General features: G+C 40.5%; 1 protein-coding gene across 2 annotated transcripts; it reads left to right on the top strand.

Annotated features, from left to right (window-relative positions):
• The first annotated feature begins 14691 nt into the window (after positions 1–14691).
• LOC122001758 (transcription factor bHLH49-like) lies at positions 14692–16924 on the top strand. Of its 2 annotated transcripts, none has more exons than XM_042556662.1 (8): positions 14692–14884; positions 15167–15616; positions 15694–15900; positions 15985–16050; positions 16128–16196; positions 16266–16340; positions 16412–16522; positions 16593–16924. In XM_042556662.1, exons 1-8 carry the CDS (start codon positions 14864–14866, stop codon positions 16710–16712), a joined length of 1119 nt encoding a protein of 372 aa, XP_042412596.1. In that variant the 5' UTR covers positions 14692–14863; the 3' UTR covers positions 16713–16924. The 2 variants fall into 2 exon arrangements, with proteins under 2 accessions (XP_042412596.1, XP_042412597.1); XM_042556663.1 differs by having other exon boundaries at positions 14694–14884; positions 15115–15616.
• Positions 16925–20184: the final 3260 nt, after the last annotated feature.

The following is a 20184-nucleotide window of genomic DNA, read 5'->3' as shown; positions in this document are numbered from 1 at the left end:
AGAAGACAACTGATAGAATACTTTCTTAGAAGATGAAAAATGAATTGAATGTATACACATCTCTAGGACCCTTTATATACACCATAAGACTAAGACTAATTCCAATGATTTATCCCTTAAAATTAGGAAGACTAATTCCAGTACTTTATCCCTTAAAGATAGGAAAATTTATCACCACTAATGCAAGGAAAAAAAGAAAACCACGTAGCCAATAATCATGTCCGGATTATGCTCACATTACCCCTCCTAATCTTGACATGGTTCTAAGTCACGGACGCCGAGTAGTTGTCGCATGGTAGCTAACTTCACTCCTAGCAATGCTTTAGTTAATGCATCGGCTCGCTGTTCTTCGGTATTAACGAACTCAACCACAATTCATCCCTTCTCAATGCATTTTCTGATAAAATGAAACCTTATATCTATATGCTTGCTTCGACTATGGAATACCGGATTCTTCATGAAGACTATGGTAGATTTGTTGTCAACAAATAAAGTTATCGGCTTTGGCTCTACACCGGTTAATTCTCTGGTAAGGCTCCTCAACCACAAAGCATGGCAGGCCGCAGTTGTGGCTGCCATGAACTCTGCCTCACAAGATGAAAGCGCCACTGTCTTCTGCTTCTGTGAGTTCTAGGACACCAAACTTTCATTAAAATAGAAAGTCATTCCACTTGTGCTTTTCCTTCCATCGAGATCGCCAGCTAAGTCAATGTCCGAGTAGCCGAATACACCAATTTCTTGGGGTCCCTTTATGTAAGCAAGTCCAAAATAGATTGTACCTTTCAAATACCTGAGAATTTGTTTGACCACCTTGTGATGCATGATTGTAGGCCTCTCCATGTATCTGCTCGCCATTCCGACAGAATATGACAGGTCTGGCTGTGTGTGTAACAAATATCTCAAACAACCAATGATGCGCCGATACTCCATGGCGTCAACTGGAGTCCCTTCCAAGTCTTTATGCAGCTGTGTCTTGGGTTCCATTGGATGCTTTGTGGAATTGCAGTTTGTCATCTTGAACTGAGATAGAATTTTCTTGGCATAAGCTGATTGCCTAAGTAAAATTCGACTCTTCTGTTGCTCCACTTCAATCCCTAAGTAGTAGGAGAGAAGACCCAAATCATTCATCTCAAATTCTGTCATCATTTGTTGTTTGAACTCGTTGATTTTTTCTATGTTGCTTCCTGTCACGATGAGATCGTCGACGTACACTCCAACAAGTATCCTTTCTTCTCCTTCACCTCTTGTATATACTGCATATTCTTGAGAACATTTTTTGAAGCCAAGCTCTTCCAGACTCCTGTTCAAACGCATGTTCCAAGCACGTGGAGCTTATCGCAGTCCGTAGAGGGCCTTGGACAACCTGTATACCTTATGTTTCTGATTTTATACTTCAAACTCTTCTGGTTGAGTGACATATATTTCTTCTTCTAACTCTCTGTTAAGGAATGTTGACTTCACGTCTAGATGGTGTACCTCCCAGCTTTGATTTGCCGCAAGCGCAAGAATGACTCGAATAGTGTCAAGTCTAGTGACAGGCGCAAACACTTCTTCAAAGTCAATGCCTTGTCTTTGTACATAGCCTTTAGCCACTAATCTTGCTTTGTGCTTAACGACTTTCCCATCTGAATCTTTCTTCAATTTGAACACCCACTTTAGGCCAATAGGATTGTGGCCTAATGGGCTCAGTTAGGTTCCATGTATTGTTTATCTCAATAGATTATAGCTATTTCTCCATTGCTTCATACCAACAAGCCTCGGTTGTAGCTTCTTGATAACATATCGGTATTAGCTAGAGCCCTAGAGCCAATCATTTGATGATTGTATTTTTGGACTTGTTGTATCATATTCTATATAAATAAAGGCATTTGGTTTTTGGTTATTATACTTACTTGTATTGGTGCCAAATAAATTAAGTATAATAACGTCCTTGAGTAGAAGGTTCTTACCTATATCAATCGATTGGTTGAATCGATAGTGAGATGATATAGGGAACACTACTCTTAATCATTCCTAGTCGAGTATTAACATTCAGGGACAATGTTAATGCAATAAGACTATCATGTAGGTCAACTCGATGACTTGATCTCACAAGTCATGGATATAGAGATATCAAGTTGACACATGGGTATACATTAGAGAATGTATACTGAATGACCCACCATGAGAAAGTATCATGGATCGTTATATGAGTGTCATATACTTTCTCATGTGGCTATTAGTATGACTACTAGTCCTTAGACCTGAAGTCACCATGGATCCCTACATAAGGAGTTATGTACTTTGGTTTCGTCAAACGTCACCCGTAACTAGGTGGACTATAAAGGCGATTACTGGGTATGTAACGAATTATGCAGAGGGATGTGAGTGATGTAGATGGGATCTATCCCTCCTATATGACGGGAGTGACATCGATATTCTTGATAGAGTGAGACCACAAAGTGCATGGCCATGCCCAAATGAGTCAATATGAGATATTGAGCTCATTTGATTGAGTGAGTCTACTTGGAGTTCAAGATTTAGATTGGTCAGAGGATGACACGGTCTATGCATCACATTGATCAATCTAGATGTCTAGGATAGAAGGACACTTGTCATATATTGTGAGGAGTCACAATTAGTAGTCACAAGGTGATGTTGGATCTCAACATTCTTGTAACTTGGGTAGTAATGATGTGTTGCTAGATACCGCTCATTACTTATGCTCTTAAATGGGTTTAGGGGCATTGCCAACATTACAAGAACCTATAGGGTCACACACTAAGGACAATTAGATGGAGATTAGGTTCATATGATGAACCAAGAGGATTAGATTCATTTGATGAATTAAATTGGATTAAGAGTAATCCAAATTGGGCTAATTGAGTTGGACTCAAGTTGATTCATGTATTCAATGAGTCTAATTTAGATTATGACTCATTAAATCAACTTAATTTAATGAATTAGATTCATTATATTAAGTTGGCTTGAATCAAATGGTTAGATTAGATCAACCATGGAAGAGAGTCAAGTTTGACTTGACTTGAGAGGAAGAGGAAGAGTCAAGTTTGACTTCACTAATTGCCACATCATTAGTGAGATGACAAGATGTGGACCAATGATGATGCTCCACATTGTAGGATCGAAAAGAATTTAGATATCTCCACAATAACATGATATTGTCCACTTTGGGCCTAAGCCCTTATGGTTTTGCTCTTGGGCTCTCCCCAAAAGACCTCATGCCAATGGAGATATCTTTCTCTTATAAACCCATGATCTTTTCCATGTGTTTTCAATATGAGACTATGTTTGCAACCTTGCAATCCCAACAATCCCCCCCTCAAACAAAGGACCATGGACTTCCCACGTCCGATCCTTAACCCACCAGGTCTTCCTGCCCCTCGGTCTACCCGACCTACTAGGACTTCCTGCCCCTCGGTCCACCCGACCTACTAGGACTTCCTTGCCTAGCCGCAACTAGGACTTCCTGCCCCTCGGTCCACCCGACCTACTAGGACTTCCTTGCCTAGCCGCAACTAGGACTTCCTGCCTGGTGTCTGGTCCTCTTGATCCGAACATAGGAGCTCCCACTTTCTTTGTTCGAGGTCAATATTGTACTCACATGGTTCAATCAGACCATAGCTCTTGTGCACAGTCGGCGGTTAAACCTTCTGGCAGTCCGGGCTCTGATACCAATTGTAGGATCGAAAAGAATTTAGATATCTCCACAATAACATGATATTGTCCACTTTGGGCCTAAGCCCTCATGGTTTTGCTCTTGGGCTCTCCCCAAAAGGCCTCATGCCAATGGAGATATCTTTCTCTTATAAACCCATGATCTTTTCCATGTGTTTTCAATATGGGACTATGTTTGCAACCTTGCAATCCCAACACACATCATCATGGTGTGCCACCTCATGGAGGTTACAAGCCTCCTTTCCCATTAATGTGGCCGGTCACATTAAATGAGTGGGAGTTACTCATGTGGCCGGCCACACAAGAGAATGAATGGAAATGAATTTTCATTCAAGATTCATTCACTCCATCTTCTTCCTCTCAAGCTCTCCCTCTCCCTCTTCTCCTCTCTTGTCGTGACCTATCAAGGTGCTAGCACACCTTCGTTTAGGTCTTTCTTCACCTAATTAGTTCGTGTGGATACTTCTAGAGGAGTATCTATTTTGATACTCTTGAGATCCGGCACCGTTTGGACGAGCGGGAACGCGAAGGGCTTCGCTTCAAAGGTATAACCCTTTTTCCATGTAGATCTAGGAGTAGATCTCGGTAGAAACTTGTATTCGTAGTTTTGAAATTTTTCTTTGCATGGATCCGTTGGCTTTGGGGCTTTCGGGGTTTCCGCGACGCGAAAACGCGATTTTCGCGGCCCGAAAAACCCAACAGTGGTATCAGAGCCACGTGTGAAGACGAATACGAGTTTATTTTGTGTTTTATGAAAACTTTTCAGTTCTGTAATATTCTGTAAATTTATGATTTTTATAGTTTTTATGGGTATTTTTCTCGTAGAAGCGAAGCACAAGTGTTTCGATACTTGTAGGCTTCGACTATCGAGAAGAATTTTCTAAATCGGCCAAGTTTCGCCCCAAAACTTTTTGGGACAGCGGGCTAAGGCGCTGTTAGATCACAATGGAACCCTCGCGATGGTTAGATCGCGGGTAGGGGCACTACCCCTGGCCCCGCAAGGGGATTCGTTCCGCGATTGCGCCAAAAAACCGCTAAACGGAACCGCCGGAAAATTGTACTCGTAAAAAATTGTAAAAATTATAGAAAAATTATAGAAAATTATAGAAATATATAATTTTGAATTATATATTATTTTTATGATAGTCTTGGCCCAAAGACCCAATTCAATTGGATAATTTGTATTGTAATTCATAATACGGCCTGCGTGCCGTGATGTGATGTGCGTGTTGTATTTTATTTTTTTTCGCGACCTGCGCGTCGTGCCTTTCTTTTTATTCTTGTTGTAAATTAGATTTAGACTCGAATGTAACTCGAGTTTCAAAATGTAATGTAAATTTTGAGGCGATGGAAGGTCCACTCAAGACGGAGTTACGAGGAGGGCGCGAGCAACACGAGGTGGTCAAAGGAAGGAGCTTGAGAAGCTGTTGACCTTAGGTTGACCATCTGATCTTCTCATTGGCTTGAGAAGATCGTAGTAGGGCCATGACATAATCATAAAATTATTTAATTAATTACTTTTGTGTGTATGTGATGCATGCTAGTTAATTAAGTAATTAATTAGTGCCTAACGATTAGATTAGATCTAAGTCGTGCACATGATGCACCCTTCGATTAGATTAGATCTATCGAGTATATGATACGCATCATTGTTTAGATTAGATCTAAATCGCGTCAACTCGTAATGCCTACCATGCCGTGATACCTACCATTACCTCGATCGCATGTTGTTGTTGAATCTGCCAAAGTAGAGCAACACATACTATCTTGGTAGGGTACGGAGGGACAATTTTGGTCCCGCCTATCAACGCATGGGTGAGTACAACTCAATTAGATTGAGTAACTAGTGAACTCAATTGGATCGAGTTTAACTATAGGCATTATCCAATGGTTGGTAGATAGGTCAAAATCATGTTTATATTAACTCTTGGGCGTATTAGCCAAAGCTAACTCGAGTTTTAATATAAATGCGGATTTTGATCTAATAAACAAGAGTTGCATAGAGATGTAATTGGTAATCGTTACCTACCGATCATACTAAGTCTTGGGCGTATTAGCCAAAGCTAACTCAAGGGTTAGTATGATGTGGATCTTGTCCCACATGAATTATAGAATTCAGTGGGAGCATCATTTAGTTAAAGGCCTAATTAAATGATTAAGAATATGATACTTATTTCTGCATTTATTTCTGTTGTAGATTACCATGACGTCGAATACGAACACTTTCTCCCTGCGATCTGTCCTCGAGAAGGACAAGCTCAACGGAGCAAACTTCTTGGACTGGTACAAGAACCTGAGAATAGTTCTCACCCAAGAATGTAAACTGTACGTTTTGGAGCAGCCCATTCCGGAGGCTCCTCCTGCCACTGCCCGCGAGCTGACCGAGATGCTTTCAAGAAGCATCAAGATGACGCATTAGATGTATCTTGTCTAATGCTTGCGACCATGAACTCTGAGCTTCAGAAGCAACACGAGTTAATGGGCGCTTATGATATGGTTGAACATCTTCGTCAACTGTATCAAGGTCAAGTGAGGTATGAGAGATTTGAGATCTCAAGGGCATTGTTTCAGTGCAAGATGTCAGACGGGGCTCCTGTAGGCCATATGTACTCAAAATGATTGGGTACATAGAGAACCTACAAAGGTTGGGGTTCCCACTTGGCCAAGAGCTGGCCACTGACCTGATCTTGCAATCCTTGCCGGATAGCTACAGTCAATTCGTTCTAAACTACAATATGAACGAGATTGACAAGCCACTGCCCGAGCTGCTTAGTATGTTGCGAACTGCTGAGCTGAACCTTAAGAAGGCTAAGCCCAACACTGTTCTGATGGTTCAGAAACATAAGGGCAAGGGCAAGCCCAAGGGCAAGGGAAAGTCCCAAGCCAAGGGTAAAGGCAAGGCACTGAAGCCTAAAGGAGGGGTCGCCAAGGATGCTACCTGCTTCCACTGCGGTCAGACCGGGCACTGGAAGAGGAACTGCAAGGTATACTTGGAGGATCTTAAGAAGAAGCGAAGTGAGACTTCCACTTCAGGCGCTGAGAAATAGCAGGGCATTGACAAAGAGCGAGGTGGACCTACGAGTAGGCAATGGAGCACGGGTTGCTGCTGTTGCTGTAGGGACTTACTTTCTATCTCTGCCCTCTGGGCTTGTACTAGAGTTAGTCGATTGTTGTTATGTGCCTGCATTAACTAAGAACATTATATCAGTTTCTTGTTTGGACAAGAAAGGTTTCTCGTTTACAATAAAGAACAAATGTTGTTCCGTCTATTTAAACGATATGTTCTATTGTAGTGCACCTCTGATAAACAGACTCTATATTCTAGACCTTGAGAGCCCTATCTATAACATAAATACCAAGAGGTTCAAGTCAAATGACATGAACCAAACCTACCTCTGACACCGTCGCTTAGGTCATATAAATGACAAGCGCTTATCTCAGCTCCATAAGAATAGTTTGTTGGACTCATTTGATTTTGAATCATATGAGATATGCGAGTCATGCCTACGAGGCAAGATGACCAAGACTCCCTTTAGTGGGCACAGCGAAAGAGCGACTGATTTGTTAGGACTCATACATAGTGATGTATGTGGCCCTTTCAATGTCGCTGCTACAGGTGGTTATAGATACTTCATCACATTTACTGATGACTTCAGTAGATATGATTATGTGTACTTGATGACACATAAGTCTGAATCTTTTGAAAAGTTCAAAGAATTTAAGAATGAAGTACAGAACAAGCTTGGCAAGAGTATTAAGATACTTCGATCAGATCGAGGTGGAGAATACATTAGCCATGAGTTTCGTGACTACCTAGCTGAGTGTGAGATTCTATCCCAACTCACTCCTCCTGGAACACCACAGTGGAATGATGTATCCGAAAGGAGGAATCGTACCCTATTAGATATGGTACGATCTATGATGAGTCACACAGATCTTCCGACATACCTTTGGGGCTATGCTCTAGACACGGCAGCTTTTATACTCAACCGAGTTCCATCCAAGGCCGTGATAAAGACACCATATAGGATATGGACTGGGAGAGATGCCCAGGTGTCTTTCATGAGGATTTGAGGTTGTGAGGCTTACGTTCGACGTCAAGTCTCAGACAAGTTAGGACCCAAATCCGACAAGTGCTACTTTATTGGATATCCCAAGGAAACTAAGGAATATTACTTCTACATTCCCAGTCAGCACAAGGTAGTTGTGGCAAAAACTGGGGTCTTTCTAGAAAGGGACTTTGTTTCTAGAAAGACTAGTGGGAGCGCGTTCGATCTTGAAGAAGTTCAAGATGCGAACAATAGCACTAAAGGCTCGATGGAAGTTGAACTGGAACCACAAAATGTTGTGGATGATGTTGTTCAACAAAGAGTTTAGGAACAACAACCAGTTCAAGTAGACATACCTCTTCGCAGGTCTGATAGGGTACGTCGTCAGCCTGAGAGATACTCATTTCTCTTGTCTGACCATGATGACGTTGTGCTCATAGAGGATGAGCCTACCACCTATCAGGAAGCTGTGATGAGACCAGATTATGAGAAATGGCTAGAAGCCATGAGATCCGAGATGGAATCCATGTACACCAACCAAGTATGGACTTTGATTGATCCACCTGAAGGGGTAAAACCCATTGGGTGTAAGTGGGTCTTTAAGAGAAAGACTGACATGGATGGACTTATCTATAAGGGTCGCTTGGTAGCTAAAGGTTTCAAGCAGATTCATGGTATTGACTATGATGAAACATTTTCTCCAGTAGCGATGTTTAAGTCCATTCGGATCATGCTTGCTATTGCAGCCTACCATGACTATGAGATATGGCAGATGGATGTCAAAACCGTGTTTCTGAATGGAAACCTACTCGAGGATGTGTACATGACACAACCTGAGGGTTTTGTATATCCACAGCATACTAGCAGAGTATGCAAGCTGCATAGGTCCATTTATGGACTAAAGCAAGCTTCTCGGAGCTGGAATCTTCGATTCAATGATGCAATCAAACAGTTTGGTTTCATCAAGAACGAAGATAAGCGTTGTGTCTACAAGAAGGTTGTAGGGGATATAGTTGTCTTCCTCATATTGTATGTGGATGACATACTACTCATTGGGAAGGACATCCCTATGCTTCAATCTGTCAAGACCTGGCTAGGGAGTTGCTTCTCGATGAAGGACTTAGGTGAGGCATCCCGCATTCTAGGGATACAGATCTATAGAGATAGATCTAAGAGATTACTTGGCCTAAGTCAGAGTACATACATTGACAAGCTACTCCTACGATTTGCCATGCAGAACTCCAAGAAGGGATTTCTGCCGATGTCACATGGCGTGAGTCTTTCAAAGACTCAAGGTCCCTCTTCTAGAGAGGAGAGAGACCGCATGGATCAAATCCCTTATGCCTCAGCTATAGGATCGATCATGTATGCCATGCTATGTACTCGACCTGATGTCTCATATGCTTTGAGCATGACGAGCAGATACCAGTCAGATCCAGGTGAAAGTCACTGGATAGCGGTCAAGAATATTCTTAAGTACTTAAGAAGGACTAAAGAATATTTCTTGATATATGGAGGCGATGATGAGCTAGCTGTAAAGGGTAAAAGTGATGCTAGCTTCCAGACCGACCAGGATGACTATAGATCGCAGTCGGGGTTCGTATTTTGCATTAATGGTGGTGCTGTCAGCTGGAAGAGTTCGAAGCAGGACACAGTAGCTGATTCTACAATAGAAGCCGAGTACATTGCTGCATCAGAGGCAGCAAAGGAGGCAATTTGGATTCGCAAGTTCATCACTAAACTTGGGGTGGTTCCTAACATTGCTGACCCCATTGAGCTCTATTGTGACAACAATGGAGCTATAGCACAGGCGAAGGAACCTCGCTCACACCAGCGGACCAAACACATACTACGACGCTTCTATCTCATTCGAGAGATCATCGAGAGAGGAGATGTGAAGATTTGCAGAGTACCTACAGAGGCTAACATCGCAGATCCCTTGACCAAGGCTTTGGCACAGAGGAAGCATGAAGGTTACACTAGGTCATTGGGGCTTAGAGCCTACACTGATTGACACTAGTGCTAGTGGGAGATTGTTAGCTAGAGCCCTAGAGCCAATCATTTGATGATTGTATTTTTGGACTTGTTGTATCATATTCTATATAAATAAAGGCATTTGGTTTTTGGTTATTATACTTACTTGTATTGGTGCCAAATAAACTAAGTATAATAACGTCCTTGAGTAGAAGGTTCTTACCTATATCAATCGATTGGTTGAATCGATAGTGAGATGATATAGGGAACACTACTCTTAATCATTCCTAGTCGAGTATTAATATTCAGGGACAATGTTAATGCAATAAGACTATCATGTAGGTCAACTCGATGTCTTGATCTCACAAGTCATGGATATAGAGATATCAAGTTGACACATGGGTATACATTAGAGAATGTATACTGAATGACCCGCCATGAGAAAGTATTATGGATCGTTATATGAGTGTCATATACTTTTTCATGTGGCTATTAGTATGACTACTAGTTCTTAGACCTGAAGTCACCATGGATCCCTACATAAGGAGTTATGTACTTTGGTTTCGTCAAACGTCACCCGTAACTAGGTGGACTATAAAGGCGATTACTGGGTATGTAACGAATTATGCAGAGGGATATGAGTGATGTAGATGGGATCTATCCCTCCTATATGACGGGAGTGACATCGATATTCTTGATAGAGTGAGACCACGAAGTGCATGGCCATGCCCAAATGAGTCAATATGAGATATTGAGCTCATTTGATTGAGTGAGTCTACTTGGAGTTCAAGATTTAGATTGGTCAGAGGATGACACGGTCTATGCATCACATTGATCAATCTAGATGTCTAGGATAGAAGGACACTTGTCATATATTGTGAGGAGTCACAATTAGTAGTCACAAGGTGATGATGGATCTCAACATTCTTGTAACTTGGGTAGTAATGATGTGTTGCTAGATACCGCTCATTACTTATGCTCCTAAATAGGTTTAGGGGCATTGCTAACGTTACAAGAACCTATAGGGTCACACACTAAGGACAATTAGATGGAGATTAGGTTCATATGATGAACCAAGAGGATTAGATTCATTTGATGAATCAAATTGGATTAAGAGTAATCCAAATTGGGCTAATTGAGTTGGACTCAAGTTGATTCATGTATTCAATGAGTCTAATTTAGATTATGACTCATTAAATCAACTTAATTTAATGAATTAGATTCATTATATTAAGTTGGCTTGAATCAAATGGTTAGATTAGATCAACCATGGAAGAGATTTGGTCAAGTTTGACTTGACTTGAGAGGAAGAGGAAGAGTCAAGTTTGACTTGACTAATTGCCACATCATTAGTGAGATGGCAAGATATGGACCAATGATGATGCTCCACATCATCATGGTGTGCCACCTCATGGAGGTTACAAGCCTCCTTTCCCATTAATGTGGCCGACCACATTAAATGAGTGGGAGTTACTCATGTGGCCGGCCACACAAGAGAATGAATGGAAATGAATTTTCATTCAAGATTCATTCACTCCATCTTCTTCCTCTCAAGCTCTCCCTCTCCCTCTTCTCCTCTCTTGCCGTGACCTATCAAGGTACTAGCACACTTTCGTTTAGGTCTTTCTCCACCTAATTAGTTCGTGTGGATACTTGTAGAGGAGTATCTATTTTGATACTCTTGAGATCCGGCACTGTTTGGACGAGCGGGAACGCGAAGGGCTTCGCTTCAAAGGTATAACCCTTTTTCCATGTAGATCTAGGAGTAGATCTCGGTAGAAACTCGTATTCGTAGTTTTGAAATTTTTCTTTGCATGGATCCGTTGGCTTTGGGGCTTTCGGGGTTTCCGCGATGCGAAAACGCGGTTTTCGCTGCCCGAAAAACCCAACAATCGGCTCTTCAGATATCACCATCATCACCTCACCCTCTTCTTCATCAATACCAACCACTTCCTCAGTGTTGGCGTAGATATCAGCAATGGACCTAAAACGGACCGGTCCTTTATAAGACTCGGGTGAGTTTGCTATCGAAGGCGAGGAAGCTGTATTGGTGTTCGACGATGGTGTAGATGGACTTGATGCTCCTGCCACAGCTACTGCCGGTGTTGTGACATCTTTCGCTGCAGCCTCAATGTCTGCTGCAACAATCACCTCGTCGGTGCCGAATGCATCCACCACCATAAACTCTGGTACCCTTTCTTCATTATTGGCACCTGCATTCCATGTCCATTCATAATTTTCTCGAAACATCACATCTCTACTTACTTGTAGCTTGCCATGCCTTGGATCAAATAGACGATGAGCTTTGCAGCCTTCCTCGACACCCAAGTATACCATGGGTGAGTTTCTGTCGTCAAGTTTCTTGAGGTGAGGGGTTGTATTTTTCACATATGCAACACAACCGAACACTCTCAAGTGGGCGAGATGTGACTTTCTCCCCATCAAGCTTTAAATGGCGTGCGCTCTCCTAGCGCCTTAGTTGGCAGACGGTTTAACAGATAGACAACATGCTTAACCGCTTCTCCCCAGAACCTTGCCGGCATATGTGTACCCTTGAGGAGAGATCTTGCCATGGCCATCATGGTGCGATTATGGCGCTCCACAACACCATTTTGTTGGGGTGTGTAGGGAGCCATGAAATGTCGCTCGATTCCTTCATTTTCACAGAACTGAGTGAACTCCGTGGATAGAAATTCGTTGCCCCGGTCTATTCGGAGTGTTTTGATCTTGTATTTAGTCTTGGTCTCCGTCAATAATTTAAACTTCTTGAATGCTCGAAATGCATCATTCTTTGCTGCCAATATAAACACCTACATCCACCTTGTAAAATCATCAACAATCAGAAGGAAATACTTGTTACCAGCTAGTGTACATGGTGAGATTGGCCCATAAATATCAGCATGGATAAGTTTCAACAGCTTCTCCGCTCTAAAGTTTTCTTGGCACGGGAATGACGACCTTGCATGCTTGGCGATCACACACACCTCGCAAAACTTGTTCGGCTGGGGCAATAGAGGCACATCAACCGCCAATTTCTTCTCCCCTAACAGCTTCAAATCATGGAAATTGACATGCCCGAGCCTTGTATGCCATAACCAGGTTGGGTCTTCTAGGCTTGCTAGGAGACAGACTTGCTTGAATGTCTTCAAGGTTATCTTGTACAAGCGATTTTGTGTTCGCTTTATCAGCATCAAGAGCTTCCCGCTCCTATCAATCACCTTCATGGTATCTCTTTCCATGTGCACCTCGTTCCCAGTTTCTGTCAATTGACCGAGACTTATGATATTACTACAAAGTTTTGGAATGTAGTATACCTCGTGGAGAGCCTTCCGATCACCGTTCTTGCATTCGAACACAACCGTCCCCTTGCCCATGATCTCAATGGTCGATCCATCGCCAAACCTCACCCTCCCGGTGATGGTTTCATCTAGTTCTTGAAACTTCTCGCAATGGCCAGTCATGTGGTTGCTGGCACCGTTGTCAAGGTACCAGACGTCTTCATCTCCTTTCTTAACACCGTGGTACATCTCCGGTAGCAACCTATCTTCACTGAGCAGAATGGTATCCTGCCGCTCACGCCTAGTGTCAGACTCCTCGTGGGACACGGTTATCATCAGTGCTGGCTCTTCATCAGTGGCACAAGTGAGGTGAGCCTCATCATCACGCCGCTTGTTGTAGCATTCGGACACATAATATCCCATTTTCTCGCAATTGAAACACTTTATATGTCTCTTGTCTCGAGTGCCACTGTTGTTGCCGCTAGTCCTTCCTGCGTTGTCTTGGCGTTGCGTACCACGACCACGACTGCGCCCTCGCCCATGTCCACGCCATTTGCCATGACTAGGGCTGCTGGACCCACGCCCCTTTCTTCCTGACGAAGTGTCCATGTTGCTCCCCTTCTGTCGCATTTGCTATTTGACATGAGTAAGTAGGAGCTCTCCTTCAGTGCCGTTGGTGTTGCCGCGTAATCGTAATGTTCGTTCCTTGTACGCCTTCAGTCGCCGAATAGTCTCCTTAAATGGTATCGTCTCAAGGTCGTGAAACTGCTCAATACCGACAACAATAGGGAAGAACTTATTAGGGACAGAATCGAGTAACTTCTTTACCAAAGATGAATCTTCAAGCGTGGCACCAAGAGCGGAGAACTTGCTGCTCATAGCACTGAGTTTGCCTGCAAACTCATCAATCGTGTCGGTCTCCTTCATCCGGAGGGCGTCAAACTCGCTCTTCAACGTTTGTACGCGTGCCTTCTTCACTCGATCACTTCCAAGGTACCTCGTCTTGAGGTTGTCCCAGACTTCCTTCGCCATCTTCTTTTTTGTGATCTGGAGAAGTATGTCTTCGGGGACACACTGCAAGGTGTATGCACGTGTCTTTTTATCCTTCTTTGCATCTACTTGGGCTCCTTCCATTGGCTGCACCGCCTCCCAGACTCTCTGGGTATCAAGAATCATCTCTGTCTTTATTGCCCACACAGTATAATTGTGAGAGCTTAGCATCGGATAAGGAAATGACACTCCTTCGTTCTCCTTCGTAGCAACTTGTGGGATGCTAGACATTTTTGTGGAATCGTGGATTCTTGGGTGTTCTATACTGCCAAGGCTCTGATATCAGATGTTGGCTTAGAATCGATGAATAGCACACCGAAGACACACACTAATATGCAAAAAAAGAATAGAGCGAGGAAGAAGACAACTGATAGAATACTTTCTTAGAAGATGAAAAATGAATTGAATGAATACACATCTCTAGGATTCTTTATATACACCATAAGATTAAGATTAATTTTAATAATTTATCCCTTAAAATTAGAAAGACTAATTCCAATACTTTATCCTTTAAAACTAAAAAAATTTATCACCAGTAACACAAGGAAAAAAAAAAAAATCACATAGCCAATAATCATGTCTGGATTATGCTCAAAGTGCCATGAGCCGGTGGGCATTGTTCACATCTACCTAATTAACTACGAAGCCTTTTTCTTTTCCTTTTTCCCTTTCCCTTTCCTTGATGGGGACCTTCCTTCCCTTCATCCCGGCAAGCTAAAATCCATTTCCTCCCCTTTCGCCCATCCATCATCATCTTCATCTTCCTATTCGTCTTCGTCATCATCATCTTCTCTCTCACATTCATGAGGCTATGCACTCTACTGTTGCCTCATTCTGATGCGAAGACAACGCCAACAGGTAGTTCAGTTTCATCTTCCCTTACCTTCCCTTCTGCGTTGCACAAACTGCCACCTTCAGTGCCAGAAGACAACACCTGCAACAACAAGTAGTTTGGTTTCATCTTCCCTTACCTTCCCTTCTCTGTTCAACCCTCCTTTCCACCTTCTCTCTCTCTCTCTCTCTCTCTATCTCTCTCTCTCTTTTCTGGAAAAAAGTTCCCACGTTTCTGGGTTTTCGACGTGTTGCAGTCTCAAAGATCCCTGCTTTACCAACTGAGCGCACTAGCTTTCTGGTTTCTAGGGCTCAGCTTTGATAAAGGAAGGATCTTTCGGTGTTCCTGACCTGGAAGAGATGAGCTCGTGGCTGGTGGATCCCGGCGGCTATTTTGGACCGGCGCTGGGCTGCATGATGTCGTCGCAGTCGGCCAATTTTGCTGCCTCCGGTAAGCCTGGGTTAGTGTTGCAGAGAGCAGCTAGGGGTTTCAGGCTCGAAGGTGAGAACTATGGCTTGGGCGGCAGCCATTTTGAGTTAATTTCAACATGTAGTCAACCTCCGATGGGTGACGGGTTCCAAGCTGAGCATTTGGAGAGCAGTATTCAAGCTCCATGGTTGAATGGAGTGAAATCGGAGGTGAAAAATGGCGAATTGGGGATTTGCAGAGAAGAGACTTCCATGTCTGACCCAATATGTGCCAGTGGAGAAGCAAGCTTAAGGAAGAGGAAAGAAAATGATATCACCTTGCCAAAATCGGTCACTGCTTCAATTTTCTCATTTAAATGACCATGTGTAACCTGGTCAAACGATGAACTCAAAGATTTGAATTTCAGGTGCCAGACGAAGAAGATTGCACCACAAAGCGACATCGTCATATCGAGAACAATGCGGAGATTGCTTCGCAAAGTGATGGCTCCCGGAATGATGAACAGAAGCAGGGAAAGGAAGGCAATGTCGAGCCCTCTGAACCTCCAAAGGATTACATCCATGTCAGAGCTAGAAGAGGCCAAGCAACTGACAGCCATAGCCTAGCTGAAAGAGTGTGTGATGAATCCTTCTTCTGAATCCAACTGTTGATTTCAGAAAGAAAAAAAAAATGTCGATTTAATGTCAATTGTGTTCAGGTGCGAAGAGAGAAGATCAGCCAAAGAATGAAGTTGCTACAAGATCTTGTACCAGGCTGCAACAAAGTAATTCAACACTTATCTTGATACATAAGTGTTCCTTATGATTTAGTGATGTGTTTGAATTGCATTTTTCGTTCTAGGTGACTGGCAAAGCCGGAATGCTCGACGAGATCATAAACTATGTCCAGTCATTGCAGCGCCAAGTCGAGGTAGAAAGCCAGTTCATATGTAAATTCAGACCTGTTCTTGTATCTAATTTGCATTCATTGTTGTCGTAGTTCCTTTCGATGAAGCTGGCCACCGTAAGTCCAGATATAGATTTCAACGGCTTGATGAACCTCCAACCGGAAGATGTAAGATTGATTGTCTTAAACCTTGTTCAAAGATTGATTGGTCTTAAAACTTTTGGCGGCAAACATTTCAGATGATTCAAATTTGTGGCCATGTACCAAGTTCAGTTTATCCATCATTGCATCAAAATTTGAATTCCCACCACCAGCCTCACATCAATGGATATGGAAATGCTTCGTCTCAGGTATAATTCATCTTGACTTCTTTGATTGTGTGTTTACAAACTAAGGCGACAAACAACGCCCGGTTTTCAGGTAGGCGATTTCTGGGAGGATGATCTCCAGAGTGTTGTTCAGATTGGCATGGGACAATCTCAGAGCTTCCATTGTGGTAGGAAGAAGAATTCACAAGAGAACTCTCGGCTGCTGAAATGAAAGCTGAGCCATGAACAGCCAGATTTCAGCATAAAAATGCAACTTTGTCTTCAGCCAAAATGTTTACTTTATAGTTTATTCAGATAGATTCATCAAAAAATTATCTAAAGCTGTATGATCTTAAGACTTCCATGATGTGGTCCAAATATTTAAAGTACCGCATTTGTGATGTACTTAACTAGAACTGAGGAAGAGATACTTTTTCATATTAATTTGCTTCTAGTTTCAGAAAATTACGTGGTCCTGTAACTTGTATTTTTTTTTTTTAATTTTAGTACATTCTTAGTCTAGTAACTTATAATATTTTTCAATTTTAATTCTTTTTCTCCAAAATTGAAATTTTCCACTGGAAAATGTTGAATTGGTGGTTAGAATGTTGAGTTGTAAATTGAATATGGGGATTTTGATTGTTTTATGATCCATGTGATTTTTTTTTTTGCAATTAAGCATTCCGACGGTCAACTGGACATTTTCTGATGAAAAATTTTATTTTAGAGAAAAAGAATTGAAATTGAAAAATATTATAAGTTATTAGACTAAGAATGTAATTGACTCGTAACATGATTGAAATTGAAAAAAAAAATGCACGTTACAGGACAAAAATATAATTTTCTTTTATTATTAATGATCAAATTTTTTTTTTATCTTTCTCTTCCTCATGATGTGTATTTTTGTCATAGTTTTACATCATCTATTTGGAGCATTTCATATCTTATTCATCCCTGTATTGTTAATGTATTCACCTTAATATCCTCAATTTTGCAATTCTTATATTCTTTTCATATGCTCAAGTCATAACCCAATGTTCAGTTTCATATAATGTAACAGGTTTATTTGTCATTTTGTATAACTTTCCTTTAAGTTTTAAAGGTACTTGACGATTACATATGACACTTTCATTCATTTCAATCATCTTACTTATATTTTATATATAAGACATCTCTGTGAACCCCTCTATCCTTTTACAAGCTCACTAAATAACAAGATAAAATCCAACAATAAATTCTCATATCAAAACAAAGAAATTGACTGCCTAAACTCTATTACAAGTAAAAGGAGAGCATTTCTTTCTCACATTTAAGCTCAGGAACCATGTTCAGCACAAAACTGACCAAAAGACAGAATTCTGATACTGAAACTTGTGAAACAAGAACACAATTTGTATGCTAATATGTCTTGGTGGCGAAGCTCGATCCATCAACCGGTCTATCATGGTTTGACCCTTACATTTCCCCGTCTCAATGAACATCACTTGGATTACTGATGAGGCATCAGCGGTTTCGCCTGCAGTAGTGTTAAGGTGCCTAATCGAGATCAACCAATAATTTCTTTTGTCTCTGGTTAGGTCACTGGTTGCTTTCCGAAGCATCATTATCGGTCGATAAATGCATGCTTTCTCGAAAGATTTCATACCGAACGATGACAGACGAAGTCCCCATATGGTCCACAGGGGCATTGATTTCAGACACAGCCTTGTAGTTGGCATGATAGGGACTTATGTGTTGTATTCTTTGTGGTTTACAGAGAAAGGAGGAGGTTGGGATGTCTAAATTGTTATGTCCACTTCGACGAAGATATGGGGCAGTGGTCTACATCCCTTTCGAAGTTTGCTCCCTTCGATATCTTTCATAAAGACCAACAAGAAATGTCATGTTAGTGTGGACCATCGCCTATTATGTTTTTTTGGCTTTAGATGGATGATTTTATGGATGCGTTTAGTTCAAGTTATAATGTATAATCTTGGTTATGTGATTATCAGGTAATCACATAATCAAGGTCATGGGGAATAAAACATAACCAAATGTTGTTTGGTTCAATCTAGGTAATGCAACAAAAATATATTTGTTTAAAAATTTTAATGAATAACCTAATTTAGTATTTTACTAGATTTTACAGAACCAATTATACATAATAATAATAATAATAATAATAATAATAATATTATTATTATTATTATTATTATTATTATTATTATTTAAACTCTATTATATTTTACTATAATTTCACGTTTTTTTATTTTTATATATTTTTTATTTTGTTTTTTAATGTTTTTTAATTTTTAATTTTTTTAAAGTTTTTTTAAATTTTTTTTGCTTTTTTATTTTTTAGTTTTTTAAATTTTTTAGGGTTTTTTACATTTTTTCTATTTTTTAATTCTTTTAATATTTTTTATTATTTTTACTTTTTAAAATTTTTTACGTTTTTTCTATTTTTAAAATTTTTAAAATTTTTTTTGTATTTTTTTAATTTTTTTATGTTTTTCCTTTTTTTTAAATATTTTTTTAATGTTTTTTTTTTGTATTTTTTTATTTTTTTCATGGTTTTTCTATTTTTTAATTTTTAATGTTTTTCCTATTTTTTTGTATTTTTTAATTTTTTAATGTTTTTCCTTTTTCTTTTAAAGTTTTTTTTACCATTTTTTACTTTTTTTTATTATTTTTTAATGATTTTTTATTTTTTTAAAAGATTACGTTTTATTTTATTATTTTATTTTATTTTTTTATAGTTTTCATTTTGTTCTTTGCATTTTATTTTTTTTTCACATTTTTCTTTTATCCGAGGAGATTTTGGGTAAAAAAAATTCGATAACCCCGGAATCAAGAAAAACCTCAGTTTTCCGATTCCTGGTTGCATGCCCCTTTTGCTGACGTGTCAGACATGGAACATTACTTGGGAATCATCGATTACCTAAATCAAATAGGGTTTTTGTTGATAACCTTGGATAGATAACCAAGGTTATCAAGGATAGTTCCTAACCAAACGCACCCTATAAGTCTATATCGTTCACATGGCTCGAACTCTCCTTCTAGCGAGGTTCTAGAAATAGAGAGAAGATCTCCTGGTCTATGAAAAATAGATTAGGGGACGATCTACTTCTAATTACAGTTGGATCGTAATTGCGATCCAATTGTAATTGGTTACGATCCTTCATAAGTTCATCGTTCCCACCAGATTATAGTTTAAGTTGGAGCGAGCGGCCGGAGGCCGCTGGAAGTGTGCAAGTGTCTAGGTTGTCGGACGCTGAGTAGGGAGCGGCCTCCGGCCGCCCGCTCTGACTTAAACTATAACCTGATGGAGACGATGAACCCATGAAGGGATCGCAACTAATTACGACTGGATCGTAATTACGATCCGACCGTAATTAGAAGTGGACCATGTTAGAATTTTGAAACCATAATTGTAATTATAAATGTCTAATATCATCAATTAAATAAGTCATGATTTAATGTGATCAAATTTATGATTAAGGAATATTAATTGTTATGAATAAATTAATGTGGATACCATGTGTAATTTCTAATTTGTTGAGGGGCCAAATTAGAAATAGACAAACTTATGTTTCTATAAATAAGGGTTATGGTCCCAGTTTGCAGATGACGCTTTTATTTTGTTTCCTCATCGACAAAACTCTCTAGATACTAAGGAAGATATGCAAATTGAAGATCTTGCCCAAAATCAATTGCATACTATG

Source organism: Zingiber officinale, chromosome 7A (genome assembly GCF_018446385.1).
Source record: "Zingiber officinale cultivar Zhangliang chromosome 7A, Zo_v1.1, whole genome shotgun sequence".
In the NCBI taxonomy this organism is placed as follows: Eukaryota; Viridiplantae; Streptophyta; class Magnoliopsida; order Zingiberales; family Zingiberaceae; genus Zingiber; species Zingiber officinale.
Note: the sequence above shows the minus strand (reverse complement) of the source record. Positions and strands in the feature narration are given on the sequence as shown.

What these genes read in the sequence shown, in the direction of transcription:
- LOC122001758 (XM_042556662.1), top strand. Translation starts at nt 14,864, where the DNA reads ATGCGAAGACAACGCCAACAG. An exon ending in TGCGAAGACAACGCCAACAG is followed by an intron (nt 14,885 to 15,166) that starts GTAGTTCAGTTT and finishes TCTGGTTTCTAG; the next exon opens with GGCTCAGCTTTGATAAAGGA. An exon ending in TGAACCTCCAACCGGAAGAT is followed by an intron (nt 16,341 to 16,411) that starts GTAAGATTGATT and finishes CAAACATTTCAG; the next exon opens with ATGATTCAAATTTGTGGCCA.